The 17,189-nt window shown below is 44.0% G+C and overlaps 1 protein-coding gene across 2 annotated transcripts in view; it reads right to left on the bottom strand.

Moving 5' to 3' along the window:
* Positions 1–17,189, bottom strand: part of TDRD7 (tudor domain containing 7) — a 61,638-nt gene that overhangs the window by 19,610 nt on the left and 24,839 nt on the right. For both annotated transcript variants that reach the window (XM_045840828.1, XM_045840829.1), the window contains 5 exons: positions 14,984–15,564; positions 11,420–11,606; positions 5,435–5,546; positions 1,165–1,367; positions 38–172 (listed from right to left, as the gene is read on the bottom strand). In XM_045840828.1, coding sequence (XP_045696784.1) covers positions 38–172; positions 1,165–1,367; positions 5,435–5,546; positions 11,420–11,606; positions 14,984–15,564 — 1,218 coding nt within the window. The remainder of the gene's footprint in view (positions 1–37; positions 173–1,164; positions 1,368–5,434; positions 5,547–11,419; positions 11,607–14,983; positions 15,565–17,189) is intronic.

The following is a 17,189-nucleotide window of genomic DNA, read 5'->3' as shown; positions in this document are numbered from 1 at the left end:
GGGACTAAGTGTAGAGGTAGATGATGCTCTGCCATACCTTACAACGGAAGTAGTCCTCTATCTTGTGCAGCACGTCATTGAGCTTGTTCAGACCCTTACAAGGCACCTGGCAGTAGAGGGTGCCATCAGAGCAGATATTAGTCACCCTGACATTGGTGTACATAGCGTCAACCTGGAACGAACAAAGGACACATGGGAGGCTTGAGAACAGAGCATAGGGGTGCATACCTAAATACCTCATTGAAAGTCTTTGCATTTCAAAATCTTCTAAGTTGGAGGATAGGTATGATAGAATGAATTTCATACCTTAAATGTGAAAAACTAATTTAGATACCACTCTTTCCAAAAGGAATATCTGATATCATTTGTGTCGGGCACAAAGTAGACTTTTTGCATACATTAACTTATCAACACTTCCATGGTCTGAGAAGCTGAGATTGCCTGTGACTTTATTTTCTCCCCATTAATTTAGGGGGAAAAAAACTATTAGATAAAACATATTTTTGCAACCTTAACGGAAATGAAAATAAGAAACTCTCACCAAATCAATTCCACTATCAGCCTACTTTTTAATCTGTACCCATAGTTCATATGAATTTTAGAAATTTTAAAAAAGTTTTAATTATAGTAAAGGTTTAATTTTAGCTATCTTTAGTCAAATCATAATATAAAAATAACTTACTGTTGTTCTACTTATTAAAACAAATATTTTCCTAATGTTGCTATGAAACCTCTAAAAGGCTCATTTTTAACATCTCATCCTATTATTTAGATTGGCTGTTCTATAATTTGTTTAAGTTTTCTTTGCAGACATGTATGTTTTCACATTTTAAAAATGTTAGAGCTAATAATTTAATAAACATCTTCATTAATCTAACTTCCCTTCTTTTGTAACATCATCTTGTATTATCTTTGCACAGTAATTTCATGTGAAATTAATACATGCTTATTGTAGAAACTGGAAAATAAAATAAAAATCCAGTCCCTAATACTTACTATTCAGGTTTTGGCATTTCCCCCACTTCCAGTCTCCCTTCCCCCTTTTCTCAATACAGGCATAATCTGTCTCTGTCTAGTGTTAGCCTAAAATTTGTACCATTCTTTTCTGATAACTTCCTTTGCTTTGATGTGTGTAACAGATGACAACAGCGGTCACAGTGGTACCTGAAGGTGAACCTCTAGTGACTTGTCACATATGGCCTTTAGGCAGGTGGCATTGACATTGATATCATCTTCTCCTGAGGTATCATACAGAACAACAAGTGGAACATCAGCTTTTTCAAGGATTTCCACTGCAAAGATCTTTCCACAAGTCAAAGATTCAACCACCTTCACTAAACCAGGATCATCACTTAGAGCTTCCAACCCTGAAAAATATTGAATATTTTAATTTCTACTTAATCCGCAGAATCACTTTAAGATGGATAGATTGATTGTGTTTGTGATGGCTACTTATTATAATTATGAATCTATTACAAAATTCTTAAATTTTATAGGGAAGCTTTGTTTTATTATCTCCTTTACATAACCCACCCTTAGGTTTTAAGATATTTATTTTATAATGTATATAAACATGAATGCCTTTTTGAATGATCACACTAAGACAGGCAATTTAAAGCAAAAAGAAGAACTGATGATCAATCAGAATTTCTTCCTTAGGAGACACAGCCTTCACTTTGCATACAAACACGTACTTAAAACAAAAGTCTAATATGTGAAAGAAGCTATCAATCAACTGTGTCTGCCAGGTATGTCTCTGGAATGTTCTTCCTAAAAATATACCCTTGACTTTTTTCATTTTCTAATTAAATATACACACTAACTTCTTTCATATAAAATGAACATGAATTTAGTGGAAATTTAGACAACCATCCTTTATTCTTTCTTTCCTTTCTTCTTCCTTTTCTCGAGTATACCACAATGATGGCCCTAAAGAGCCTCAAATTTTTCTGACTTATCATAGAAAGTTTAACATAATATGGATATAAGTGAATTTTATTTTGGTCTAATTACTCTTTAAATTCTTTGAAAATTGTAATTTTATGTATCCTATATATGACAACTTTAGGTTAATCTATTAAACTAGTTAAAACAAGCTCATGTTTCCCCAGCATCCATTTCTGTATCTATCCCCTTTAAGTCCATAAGCAAAAGTTCACAGGCTCCCTCCAAGCTACCTGTCTCTTGTTCTTGCTTTGTCCTCTAGACACGCAACTTTATTGCTGCTATCAAACCTTCCATTCCAGCACCTTAAATCTTGTCCTATGCTCTTGATACGTTCTTTTCAGAACTAACTCTCACCAGTCTGTAACAGGCTTTCAAAATAACCTGAGGTTTATCTCACAGATACAGCCAAACCCAGCTCCTCGGTCATAAAGATTTACCCTTGCTGAGAAGGAGGGATCTCTTCACGGGGCTAACTTTTTTTAACTTCTTTATTTTTTAAAATATATTTTATTGATTATGCTATTACAGTTGTCCCATTTCGCCCCCTTCACTCCCCTCCACCTTGCACATACCCTCCCACCCACATTCCCCCCTGTAGTTCATGTCCATGTGTCATAAGTTCTCTAGCTTCTACATTTCCCATATTATTCTTGCCCTCCCCCTGTCTATTTTCTACCTACCGTCTATGCTACTTATTCTCTATACCTTTTCCCCCTCTCTCCTCCTCCCACTCCCCTGTTGCTAACCTTCCATGTGATCTCCATTTCTATGGTTCTGTTCCTGTTCTAGTTGTTTGCTTAGTTTGTTTTTGGTTTTGCTTTAAGTGTGGTTGTTAATAATTGTGAATTTGCTGTCATTTTACCATACATGTTTTTTATCTTCTTTTTCTTAGATAAGTCCCTTTAACATTTCATATAATAAGGGCTTAGTGATGTACTCCTTTAACTTGACCTTACCAGAGAAGCGCTTTATCTGCCCTTCCACTCTAAATGAAAGCTTTGCTGGATAGAGTAATCTTGGATGTAGGTCTTTGCCTTTGATGACTTGGAATACTTCTTTCCAGCCCCTTCTTGCCTGTGAAGTCTCTTTTGAGAAATCAGCTGACAGTCTGATGGGAACTCCCTTACAGGTAACTGCCTCCTTATCTCTTGCTGCTTCTAGGATTCTCTCCTTCATTTAATCTTGGGTAATGTAATATGATGTGCCTTGGTGTGTTCCTCCTTGGGTCCAACTTCTTTGAGACTCTCTGAGCTTCCTGGACTTCCTGGAAGTCTATTTCCTTTGCCAGATTGGGTAAGTTCTCCTTTATTATTTGTTCAAATAAGTTTTCCACTTGTTGCTCTTCCTCTTCTCCTTTTGGTACCCCTATAATTCAGATGTTGGAATGTTTAAAGATGTCCTGGAGGTTCCTAAGCCTCTCTTCATTTTTCTGAATTCTTGTTTCTTCATTCTTTTTTGATTGGATGTTTCTTTCTTCCTTCTGGCCCACTCCATTGATTTACCCAGTTTCCTTCCCATCACTATTGGTTCCCTGTACATTTTCCTTTATTTCACTTAGTGTAGCCTTCATTTTTTCATCTAATTTGTGACCAAATTCAACCAATTCTGTGAGCATCCTGATTACCAGTGTTTTGAACTATGCGTCTGATAGGCTATCTCTTCATCACTTAATTGTATTTTTTCTGGATCTTTGATCTGTTCTTTCATTTGGGCCATTTTTTTTTTGTCTTGATGTATCTGTTACTAGTGAGGGGAGGAGCCTTGGCGGTGTTCACCAGGGCAGGGCAACCCAGTTGCTGGGTTGTTGACACTGTTTGTGGGGCAGGGGTCTGAGAGGTAACAATGGCATTTGCTCTGCTCTCTGCCAGATTTCAGTCACTTCCCCTGCTTCCCCCAAGCCAACTGGGCCCTTCTGGTGCTGATTCCATGTGGGTGGGTTTGTTTATGTCCTGGACGGGGCTAACTTTTAGGAGAGAATTTTGGTCATTTTCTGAATTTAGCTCAGGCCCTCTTGGCATGATGCACACATATTTCAAGGTCTCTCTTCACCATCGGCAGGGCCACTGCAGCCCCCACACATTCAGGTCATCCCTGCAGCGTCTCTCTCACACATGTGCGTTCCTCTACGTGTTCTTGAGGAGGAAGAAGAGGACAGGGATACACCAACTGTGCCAGGGACTGCATGTGACCTAGAGCCGAACTCGCGTTTGGCGCACGAGGGTATGTTACTTGGTAATGAGCAGCACCCACAGAGTCCATCTCACTGACAATAAAGCCGGGAGTCACTTCAAAACAGACTGAACAACAAGATTTAAACTGAGCAAATTCCCTGCCGCGTGGCCTCCAGCACTAGTTACTAGGGCAGTTAGAACTACAACAAAAAGACCCTTTCAGATGGCCAATAGACTTTTTATAAAAAAATAAATGTTATATGTTGGGAACCGCCCTGACTGGTATCAGAAACTGAGACCCCCGCCTAGGCTAAGGCTAAGGGAACGCCCTTGGAACCGTGAGCCGGCAAGGAGACAAAAGCTTATCTTCCTGGCAGGAATGCTGTTTCTGCTGCTTTGTTCATAACTGAACCCCCCAAAAAGCTTGGTCGGTTAGCCAAAGACGGGTAAGATTCCCCACGGGGGAACAACCCAAGCCAGGCACGATCACTTTGGGAGGCCCCCCCAAAAGAAGGACTTGGGGGGGGGGCTGCAGCAAAAGGGGGGTGATGGACCCTCACTCCTCGGCTTTGACAAAGTCTGAGTTCTCAGCGTCCGGAAGAAAATCTCCTTATCTCTCGGTGGCCTTAGTTCCCGTGCTCCACCTAAGCCTGAAACAATGACGGGGAAGTACAGTTCGGTACTGGGAAGTGCGGATTTCCCGGGGTGATCAGGCCTAAGAAAGAACATGTAAATTACTGTGAAACCTTCTTTGTTCAAGAATGCTCTCAGTTGAATGAGGAGGGTCTTAGGAGGAAGCTAGTTTGTTCCTCAGCCTTACAGCTCTTTGACCCCCCAACTCAATAGACCGGCAGAGTTCTTTGTTTCCTATATTCCTTACTTCCCCCTAATGAGTATTGTACGTTACCTGAGTTATTATGCAAAATGAGCCTAATAAAAGCAGGTATGGACGGTAAATCAGCGCGCTCCCCACTAGGGGGGGTGGCCATTCTGTCCCTACTTCCCCACAGAAACTGGTTTGTCTCTGTGCATGTGTATTTTTTCTCGCGTATTGTCGAGCCATCCACAGTGTGCCGTGGTCACTGCTAGCCGGTGACCCACGCGCAACAGTTATATATAACAAAAATGTAATAAAACACTGTAAAAATTTTATAATAATCACACCTTATAAAGACGATATTGGACATGAATTTATTTATACCTTTCAAGAAATACTACATTATAATCCTTTGAAATACATAGTACACTTTTTAGGGTTTAACCAGAAAGTATAAAAGAATCAAAATGGAACGAGTTTTCAAAAAGGTTCCTCTTACCTGCTAGCTTACACTTTGTAGCTTGGAACGAGAGTGAACAGAACTTCGGGTTCAATTTGTATGCTTTGCTCTTTTCAACATTTTCACTAAATCCATAGTCAACATAGCATACCTAATGACAACAAAAACAACACTTAGGTTCAAGTAAAATTGTTTATCCTCACTTCTTAAGGGATCACTTGTTACACGTAACTGCTTCCATTTTATTACACAGTCACCATTTAACTGGCACCATGCTACCCGGGAAATGCCGGGAGAGGTGCCCTCTCTCAGCCCAGAAGAGAGTGGCTGGGGCTGAGACCAGGGGCCAAGGCTCCTGCCTCCCAGGTCACACTCCTCCACTGCGCCTTTCCAATGGGGGGCAAAGGGACATCCACTGAGCTCTGATGCTCTGCTGTCGCCAGCTCCTCAGCAACATACCCATCTGCTCCTGCAGCTATGACTGCCCCACCCTTTCGCTCACATCATAACGCTTGCCTCACCTTATTCCTTCTTGATTTGCACACTTCCACTAAGGATCTGTATTTATTTCTAGAGTCACTCTGGTGACTCCCAGATTCTAAATTCCCAAGGCAGCATTCATGGTGGCAGTTCTGGGCTAGAACGCTTCCAGGGACCCAGATGCTTTCTGTCGCTGACAACAATGATGTCATGGCTGGATAACCCTGAACTCTACACTGTAAGAACAGATACGTGTTTGTTTGCTTTTTTCCAGGGTGTGAGGCTGGGTTAGGCCTTCATCCAGCTCAGCAAAAGCCCAAATCTACCTGACAGAGTCCTGTGTTTGCAGAAACCTGTACAACAGACACTTCCTCACGATTAGCACAGATCAGTAGGTATCTGGATGTTATTTTTAGAGTATTAGTAAAACCTCCAGTTGAAAGGGATTCTACAACGACTTTTTTAGATTAAAAAAATCTAGAAACATTAAGCTGTGGTTTAGAATGGTAACTAAGAATCTGAGGGAAAGTGTTAAAAATCTCCCATGCTTCTCCAGTTAAAGTGGATGACTGTTATTACAAAAACAAAATAAAACAAATCCAGGGCAAAGAAAGACTAAGAGAGAGTTTTACTTTCTGCAGCAAAGTTCATACCTAGATTAGGGCACTAAACGCACAAAACAAAAATTATCTTCTGCAGAGAGTCTAAGGAAAGTAAGAACAGAGAGACCACCGAGGCCTTTCCCTGACCGCCTGATTACTGCATCTGTGGGGCGCGCACACTGCACATTGGAAAAGATGGTCTCTGAGCCCATGTGTTCACTCAGTGCTCCCTTACGTCTAGATCTCGGCAGGTTCCCCCTCCAGGCAGCCAGCCATTTACATGGATAGGTCCAGCCCTCCAATCTCAGCAGCACCCGAGCTTCTTGCCCACAGGCCTCAGGGTTCAGGCAGCCGTTGTTTCCTTTCATGGCTACCACCACCCACAACTTGGATTCTGTCCTTCCCAGACCTCAAGTGGAGACCACACAGCCTGACAATAGGATATAGTGTGTGAAGTCATGATTCCTGGGAAATGCAGAATATATTCCCAGCACCGATAGACTAAAGAATAACTGCCCTATAATCTTCAAAGGGTTCCTGTGTTTAGAGCTTGTTTTCCCTCCCTCCCTCCCTCCCTTCCCTCCTTCCTTCCTTCCTTTTTTGAATAACAATAGTATATATTTGTATGGCAGATGACATTTATAAAGCATCTGCCCATAGATTGGCCAGCTTGACTTTCCACACTGCCCTGTGTCCTCTGCCCTGTAGTGTTTCTCTAATGCACTGGGGACCAGCACAAACAGGCTCAAAATCCTGCCATGGGGCCGCAGTGCATTCCTGGTTCTCTGGCACCATCAAGTGGCCAAAGATCTCAAAGCCACCTGAATATCAACCAGCAGACACACCCAGACGTGGGTCTAGGTCAGGCCAAACTGGCACCAACCTCAGGAGGTGACTGCATATTCTTGTTACTCACCCCGAGGTCTACAAAAAGCAAGGAGGTAATTAGTACTTGCTCTCAGGCATAGTACTGTTCAAGAGAAACAAGACTTGATAAGTAGCGGGGTTTCTCCAGACAAAAGAAAAAAGTTGTCTCTGTCAGGTTCTGTCGAGCCTGTTCCCCAGTCAGGCTCGTCTGGTGTGGTGAACAAGATCAGATGAGAATTGCTGTCACTACTGCTGCAGACCTTAAAACTGTACAATATACCAAGCCACCCTTTTTTATTCCAGCTCACAGCTCTCGGCAGAGTGCAACAGCTGGTTGCTCCCTCCTTTGGAAGGTGCCCCTGACACTGGCCCTCTTGGTTTTCCTTCTGCTTTGCCATTTTTAGTCTTCTTTTCTCCTCTCATGGCCATCACCCAAACGCTGACATGTTCCAGGGCCTGGTTCTGGATCCCCTCCTCTTCTCTATGGGTAGGTGTTCTTTCTCTAGATGATCTTACCCAGTGCCACGGCGTCAAGTAGCTCCTCGAGGCCGGAGCCTCCCGACCGGATCTATCTCCATGCTGACTGCTGTCGGAGTCCCAAATCCATCCTTGTGAAATCTGGTAGCTACTTCCAAGCCTAACAGGACCTACAAAATTCTTGATTCTCCTATGTACTGGTTCTTCTCCCAGACTTCACAATCAATAAACAGCATCGCTGTCCACCTACTCAAGTCCCAAACCCAGCAGCCATCCTGAATCTTCTTTCCGTACCTCCAAGCCCAATGAATTAGTGTCTTGTCAGTTTTACCTCCAAATATATTCTGTTACTTCCATCTCCACTAATGCTGTCCTAATTCAAGTTACACTTCGCTGGCTGCTGTGATAGCTAACCGGTCTTACTTTCCTTCCTTGCGCTACTCAATCCACCCCACACAGGTGCTGGAACAATGTCTGAATCAAATAAACCAGATCACATCTCCCTGCTCGTCCCTCTCTTCAGAGTTATTTTCTACCACAGCACCCTGGTCACTTCCTTCACCACACTCAAATGGCTGTGTTTGTTTATTGTATACTTCCTCATTATCTGTCTTTTTTCACTAGAATATAGGGTTCTGGAGAACAAGGACTTGTCTGTCTTTTCCCTGGGCCCAGAACGGGGAGGGGGTGGGAGGGGGGGTGGAGAATGAAAAGTGTATCAGGCAGGGGCATAAGGGGGTTAAATGGTAATGGAAAAAAATACAATAAAAGTTTTTTGTAAAAGGTGTATCAGACAGATAAGCATGATGAGAATATCAGATTTTACAGGAAAGGAATCAGAGTTTAATATCTTTCCCAAGGCCACACAGCTAGAAATGGCAGGGCTGAGACTCACTCAGTTGTAGCTGACTCCAGAGCTTAAACTCCCATAGCAGAGGTGAGGAAGGAAGGGCAGCCCGAGTGAATTTTGCCATTTTTAGATTTCACACTGGGAGAGACCCTTGTGGAGTCTGCATTATTTATTGAAATGCTGTTTCCCTGTTAAGGTGTCACTAGGGTTTGTGTACACTTCATCTCTTCATAAGCAATCTCGGTGCCTTCAAGCAGCTGAAGTTTTGTTGAACTCGCTAAGGGCAGGAAAATGGTCAGGAAGTAAACGTTTATCTAGGAGCGTTTTGGGAGCGGTTATGCCCTACCAACCAGAGGCCCTTCAGGTTTCTCATTAGGCTGAAAGCGTGGCAGGGTCACACCGACTGGAGTTCTGACCACCTGGACTTCCTGTTCCTCGCTGCACTAGGGTCTCTGAGGTGTGAAGCCCCGCCCCCACCCCCCAGCTCCATCTCTCCTCCTGGGGTCCTGACCTTCCACTGAGGGCCACTCTGGCTTTGCATCTGGGACCCTCTCCCAGGCACTTCCCACCCCCACTCTTCTACACAGACTTGTGTTATAGGCCGGCCCCTCTGTGGTCTTCCTTCCCAGAGGCGGTGCCACTAAACACGGGCGGCTGCTGCAGTGTTTTCACGCACTCAAGGTCCCCAGGGAGGAACATTCCTGACGTGGCTGGGCTGGTGGCTCAGTCAGTTGGAGTATCGTCTCGTACACCAAAAGGCTGCAGGTTTGATCCCCAGTTGGGGCGCCTATGGATCGATGTTTCTCTCTCTCTCTAAGATCAATAAACATATCTTCAGGTGAGGTTTTTTTTTTTTTTTTAAAAAAGGAATATCCCAGATACAGATGAGGGACAGCTAAGAGTTTGGAGGACCGAGAGCTCAGACCACCAATCGTTTAGTCCAGCGCCCCCACTTCGTAGAGATGGGAGATGGGGCGACTTGCCCAAGGGTCACCACTGCTACCAGGCAGCATTGGGATGGAGCCCAAGCTGCTGACCGCACTGTCCTCTGCTGGTCATTATCAGCTGGGCCCTTAGCTTTTTCCACATTTTTTTTTATGTTTCATCCAAGTATAATTTACAATGAATAAAAAATGCCCACTTAAAGTATAGTTTGATGGGCTTTGACTAATGCAGATACCCGTGTAATTACCATCACAAGACAACAGACCATGTCTGCAGCTCCACAAAGTCCTCTCTTTTTCGTCTGCAATTAACCTGCACCCACTCCTGCCCCAGGCAACACTGAACTGACTCCCGTCACCACAGAGGAGTTTTCCCAGAGTTCTCAGACTTCACTGGCGTGGATTCATTCCGTCTAACTCTTGCGTCAGGCTCCTGTCACTTGACAGCCTGTGGGTTTCTACACACGTGACTGTGTTTTAAGCAGCTCATTCCTTTTTATTGTTGACTGGTTTTCCATTACGTGCATAAACCACAATTTACTTCTATATTCACCTGTTGGTGGGCATTTGGGTTGTTTCCCAGTTTAACACTACTACTAACAAAGCCACCACGGACACGTGCGCACGGCTTTTTGTGGGCCTGTGTCCCCTCTTGTGTAAATATTCAGGGTCAGATGGTAAGCATTTACCTTTTAAGAAAGGTGAATACCTTTTAATGGCCACACAAATAGCCCATTTTCAGATTTTAAAAATCAGGTCAAACTGCTTAAAAGTTTTATCGGTAAATCTGGTGAAGGAGATTCCCCAGTTTCTCTGTGAGTGGCAGACGGGGGCCGGGTGGTCAGGGCCTCTCTGGTCAAACAAGCAAACGAACTGGGCGGGAAGCAGCAGTGCCCTTTTCTGACCTCCTGGCAGCGCGTCTGAAGGCGGGGGCTTCAGGGCAGAGCACCCCACGGATGGAGCTGGGTTCAGGCAGAGGTATCTGTGCTCAGCAACACAAAAGGGATTATTTGCCAGGAGCTGACACTGGCGCAAGGAACAGTTTTTAATTTTTTAGATTTTTTAAATTTTGTTTTTCAGCTACAGCTGACATATATTACATCAAGTTTTAGGAACAGGTTTTATATTATGGAACAGAGGCCATGGAAATAGAAGTGTATTTTGTGCTTGTAAAACCTAGACAAGACTGTGACTTCAGGGTGAGAGAGTTCTAGTTGTCAGGCCCGCACTCAGGGAAGGAAGAGGCAGTGGGGAAAGGGCCGGCCACCGGGAATATGGCCAGGTCTTGACGTCTGGGAGCCCGCTGAGGGAGGAGCCTGGTGGAAGAGCCCTCTGACATTTCCAAGGCGACCGAGAGGGCAAGACTCAGAGCATGTCCCAAGTCCTGCTTGGAACCCCCAGCTGCCCACAGAGGAGGGCAGAGGAAGAATGTCATCTCCTCTGACCTGTATTGTTTCCCTTGCTCTGAAGTAATGACCTTGACCAGAAGCCCACAGAGCTCTGATCAGCAGTTATGATTTTTCCTGGGAATGGGAATAAAGGGTCTTCCTGATTACATGGTCACTTCCATGGAGGAGAATTTTTTTTCTGGTGTTTTGTTTTTATTAAAAGTTTGAGATAATATAGCCACCACTGACCCAAAAGCTGACAGCAATAACCTTTTATAGGTTATCTCTTCAACTTCTGGAGAAAATTAAATAGTTTATTTATTGTGTCCTTAGGATATACTATCAGAAGCAGCATTTTCATTTGAAAATGTATGTACTTGCCGTCACAGCGCTATGACAAAGTAAACAGTGCTTGCCTTTATTTTGTTCCCTTCCGTGGAGGTGATCTGTGCCCGTAACCAAGCGTCCTCCTCAGCGTTCACAGCCAGCAGCTGCCCGACATGCACAGTCTGGACGGGTGCGATCTTAGGGTTCTTGCTGTAATGCTCCTTCATTTCATCTTCCATTAATTCCTGAGCACCAGAATAGTCTTTACCCACATACCTGAATGAGTCAAAGGAAGAGAACACAAATGAAGCAACACAGGAGGCAATCTGCAAGAATTCATTAACGTTACTGTTTTTCTGCTGCTACCTTCGGTTCCAGTCTCAGGCTTTCTCACATCAACAGGGAGGAGAGCATGTATTTAGCAAACATGTGTATCAACAAAAGAAAATACAAAACTGTGGCACTCACGCAAAAAAGAACAAGAGTCACTATAGGAGGTGGAGGTCTTCGGGAGGCTGAGAAAAGACTCCAGGGAAAGGAAGAGAAGACAAGGAAAATGGAGACTCCAGCGCAGGCCAGCTAGCAAGAGTGGACATAAGATTCTGACTAAGGCTGCTGCTGGGGAGCTTTGCAGATTACTAGAAGAGATTCTAGTTGGTAGTTTTGCCTTAACTAAGGCTGGGTCTACACAAGGCTCAAGCTCTGAAAACCAGTGACATTTTACTAGACAAAACAGAGCCTAAATGAAACACACTAAACACAGCCTCGTGGCAACCCCTCCCTGATTTAATGCACAAATCTGAACATTACAAAAAAATGTTGAATTCTGACACCCTTAGAAGGGATAACATGTTATAACAAAATGCCTCTTAAATTGTATGCGTTCTGAGAAGTACTTTTTTTAGGACAGGTTCCTAACTCCTACAATTTTCTGCTTTGACGACGCAGTTACCTTGTCCCAGTTCATGTTATCAAAACATACTATTTCCTTTCAGCCACAAACAGGCTGTTGTATTTTTGCCCTTCAGTCTTCAGAGACGATTCTGTCAGGCCTCCTTCCAGGATGTAAAACCTGGTGGATCAACTTTGGCTCCTGTAACAGGAGCTGTCTCAGCCATATGATGAAGGCTTTTTAGCTGGAAGGCCATGCTGTCACCTGGCCAGGGAGATGAGGGGTATGCCAAAAGCACATTGCTCTTTGTATTGTCCTAGCTTTTACCAAGGGCCCATGTGGTCCTACTGAGCATTAAAATGCTACCCCTCCAGGAGTGTTTTTTTAAAGCGTTTTCATGTATTCTTCATAATTATCAGCAGAGCAGAAGATACCATAGTCACCCTATTCATTCCCAGATTTAAAAAAAGCTTTCAAAAGTACTACACAAAATGGAAAGAATGCCTCCATTGAGGCAATGGCCACTTTTAAAACCATGATTACATCAATGTTATTGACTCCAGAAACAGCTGCAGAAGCTCTGTCACACTCCGTCAGTTATGTTTACTGAGCTTTATAAATGCTAAGGTACTGCCTGGAATGCAGCTTGCACTCTTGGCTCTAAAGTCTCCTAGAAGATCTGTGATTCTGCCCAAGTGCCCATTTCCTGGGACCTGGCATCTCATGGGGCCCCTGGCAGCGCTGCTACAGCCCTGGGAGCTCGGCTGGCAGAAGCCTGGAAGGCAGGCAGTGCCCATGGGTTGAGTCACCTGCCTCGCACAGGCTGCAGCTGAGGAGGAGAAAGGGGGTGAGAAGCCACGTGAGAAAGGGCAAGCGGCTTCTGCTCTCTGCAGCAACCAGCAGCGACAGACAGCTACACAGGCTGGGTATAGTAGGGGGATGCTGTTACGGTCAGTATGATAGTGGTTAGCGGCAAAAATGAAGTCATACTTTGTCCCCAAATTACCTGAGCAAGTGGGCAAAGAATGGATGTATGCCGTAAGTACAAAGTTTTACAAAGTTAATTCTTGAGACTGGAGACAAGAGATTCCCATACTTGACAGGAAGGTTCTGTTACAGCACCTCTCGGAACCTTTACGAGTCGCAGGCCTAGTTTCCAGAGCTTACCGCCTTGCCTGAGTGAAGATGTGGGCACAGAACAGGTCTCTACGTGGGTATAGACCAGCTGGGATCTGCTGCATCTCCAGGGCTGGGGGGGATGCCAGTGATCTGGGGTCAACCTAATGGCAGACACTGCCCATCTGCTGCAGTGTGCAAGGCTAACTCCAGGATGCAACATTACACTGGAAACGGGGATCTAGTTACTCTGAGGACACTGGGCCTAGCAGTCCTGGAATAGACTGGGCGCCCTAGAACCGACCCAGATTCCTGCCGCCCCTGTGGTGGAACAGCAGCGACCACATGACTGATCCCGTCCAGTGCTGGGTGCTTGGCCTCTGACAACGGCACCCATGGCTGTTGGTGACAGATACCAAAGGATCCTGCCAAACAGGCAAACTCAGATTATTTTTATGCTAAATGGTAAAAGTCAGTAGTATGTCCCTCAACACCCGTCCTTTACCTCAATTTATTAGTGAACCACAGTGGGGCCCCTGACCCTCAGCCCTCTGTTTCTACCTTCAGGCCACACCACATCCTAGAATGAAAGCTTTATGCTGTTACTACTTCTGCATAAAACTTCTCTGAATGTTCTATCCATTCTTCTAGCCTGAGCATCCCAAGATACTTGATTCATTATCCAGTCAGACTTAGTTTATTCGGATAGAAGACCTTTGATATTTTTTCTCTCTTCTTTCATTGAAGGACTTTATTTTGGGCGGCCTTTCTTTGGGCCTTCCCAGCTCAGCCATGATCGTCTGGGGGAGTAACAGCCCAAGCCACAAGGATCCTGTTCTGCTTCAGCCTTCTCCCGTTCTGTCCAGCCACAGCCACACCCTAAAGTGGGTACCTCTGGAGGTCCAGCTACACCAGTTCCCATTCTTTATCCCGAGTCAGAAACTGCAAATTACAGTCTTTCAATATTTGCTGTGTATTCTGTATTTTCTCCAGCACTCCATGTCAAGTGCCTGGAGCTGGACTGCTTTCTGTAATTCCTGAGATCATTAGCTACTCAGGTGATGATTCCTTCTCCCAGGCAGTGATATCTCAAGTCTCAACACCCAGAGCACCTTTGAATCCAAGGTCTAATCTGATGTATTATACTAGGAAGGTGGTGCTTAGCTTTTCTGACTTTTAGTTAGCACCTCAGATTCCCACATTAAATAGTATCAACTACCTAGTGGGGAATTTGCTTTCAGACCATATTATCATTCCAATTTTTAAAACTGTGAGTAACCTTTTCTCACAAGAATAGTTGTATATTTTGAACATTTAACAAATATTAAGACTATATGCAGAGATGAATACTTTAAGTATTTGATTTCAAGATGTTCGCTATCTACTGGGTGAGACAATTGTACTTATATAACCATAATGTAGATGAAATAAAAATTAAGTCCCCTAAGAGGTACCAAAACAAAAGTTCAGGCAGTTGAGAAAAATATACAAAATATGAAGAAAAAAGAATATATTATTATACTTCATTATAACTATATATAGAACTTAGAATATATTATTCTTCCTCAATCCCCAGCACCCATGTGAAGAACAAGCAAGTAACGACAGTACACAGGATCCTAAAAACTCAGAAAATGAAACTTGCCTGATAACCACTTCATTTGTGTTGCTCAGTTCAACCACCAAAACAGACGGGGATGCCTCCGTTGGAATGATTAATGGTGGAACTGTTACATTCTCTGTAGTGGGATTAGCGCTCTCAATGTTCTTTTCCACCTGCAAACACTCTTGTTTAACCACAGACTTAGCATGGTCGCCACGTGCTTGCTCTGCATCCTTCAGGATCCTGTCAGTGGGCAATGGAAGTTTAGCATAGAGAATGGCCTTCTGGGGATTTCCAGAAATGTAGTCTACGGTGCACACATCAGAAAGCAAGGCAAGATTTTTCGAAGCATCCTTGGGGAATTTTACTTTGTACATGTCCTCAAATGCTTTTGGAAGTGCACTGGCCCAAAGACCACTTGAGTATTTCACCAGCAGCCCCGCAACTTTCTCTTTAAAGTCTCCCGGCACAGCTGCTGGGCCCCCGGGGAAGGGTGGTGCTTGTTTTGAAGCAGGCAGTGGAGATGGAGGAAGCTTTCCACTGTTGACGTCACTTCGCAAAAGCTGCTTTCTCTGAGCTGGATAAAGCAGCAAATCTTGACCACCACTAGAAGGCTTTTCCACCTGAAATTTTTAAATAAAGCAAATGGCAGGTAATTCAACGACTACAAACAGTCTGAAAACACATTAATCCATTTTACATTTGAGAGCAACACTGTTTTACAACTAATCAAGAGAACACAAAAGTGTACCTTTTGCTCAATTACTTAGACGTCAACGCCTTGCCTTCACCTGCAAACAACACCAGGAGGCACATGGCAGAAGTAAACAGAAACAAAACAGCATTAATTTCCCTTGTGAGGCCCTTGGCCCCCAACAAGCCTAGGAAATCAGGGGTGGTTCTGCCCTGTATGCCACGTATCTCGTTCACTTCTGTCTGCCAAATCCAAAGCGACAGCCCACAAAATGGACTGAACACAGGTGGAATGAAGCTGTGGAGAGGTGTCAGAACTGTCAGAAATAAACCACTGGGAAGAAGAAAGTTAGGAAGCATTTAGGTGAAAGCGAAGTGCTGTCTCTCCCTGCAATAGCCTGAGAAAACCCTCAGCTTTCCACTCTTTAGAAAAAGACACTCCAGAGGCAAGGTAGTTTCTACAAGCACCCCAATTGAAAGTGTTGCCCCTCCAATAAACAGGAGTTAAAAATGCCTGGCATTTGTATGTCATCCAGTCTCTACTTTTATCTGTACAACATTCCTGAGAGGTACAGCATGATGGCGAATCTACATAAAAGGAGAAGAGAAACCAACGTATGGCGCCGTTTTTCCAGGTTCTAAGCTTTTCTCCTACTGGGCCAGGGGTCACAACCTAAAGGCTCCAGCCCAATGCAGCTCATCACTTGTTTTTGCAAAACTCATGAGCTAAGAATTTTAAATGGTTGAAACAATTCAAAAGAATTCCTTTGCGATGTGAAAATCATATGGAATTCAGTGTGTGCGAAGGTTTTGGGACGCAGCCATGCTCGTCTGTCCCTCACTTGCTGTGCCCTGCAACAGCAGAGGCCAGCGGCGCGGCCAGACTGCGGTGACAGCACCGTAGCTCTCGGCCCACTACTCCCTGGCTGCAGTTTAGGCCCCGAGGAGAGTATTCCAGACCACGAAGGCAATAAGACAAACTTGCAAGAAGTCCTCTCTTCCCTAGGAAGAATACAATATTAAGCTATGCTGGGTGGGTAGCTTGATAGTAAAGAACATTTACTCCATTTTTAAAATAAAATGATGAGGAAGAGAGAACATAAATATGTATATGTAAAGCAGGTATTGTCTTGTTACTGGAGAAGAGATTTACTAAGTCAAAAAACAGAGTTAATTTAAGATAGTCTAAATATATATTCTTTTAGTCTAAATGTATATTCTAGATAATACACGAGGATGAATATTTATATAAGTATAAAACAATAGGTTTTCCTCCTTATATTCTTCTGCCAATGTGTGCTGCTGAAATTTTGAGGAGTGGCCCTGGCTGGTGTGGCTTAGTGGACTGAGCACCAGCCTGCAACCAAAGGGTTGCTGGTTCGATTCCCAGTCAGGGCACATGTCTGGGTTGCAGGCAAGGTCCCTAACAGGGGGCATGCAAGAGGTAACCATACATTGATGTTTCTCTCTCTCTTTCTCCTCCCATTCCCCTCTGAAAATAAATAAATATTAAAAAAAATTTTTTTTGAGGACTGAAGAAAACTCCTTGCCTGAA

This window comes from Phyllostomus hastatus, unplaced genomic scaffold (assembly GCF_019186645.2).
Source record: "Phyllostomus hastatus isolate PE091 unplaced genomic scaffold, TTU_PhHast_1.1 phas_contig_34, whole genome shotgun sequence".
NCBI classification, from domain to species: Eukaryota; Metazoa; Chordata; class Mammalia; order Chiroptera; family Phyllostomidae; genus Phyllostomus; species Phyllostomus hastatus.
This window is presented reverse-complemented; position numbering and strand designations above follow the sequence as displayed.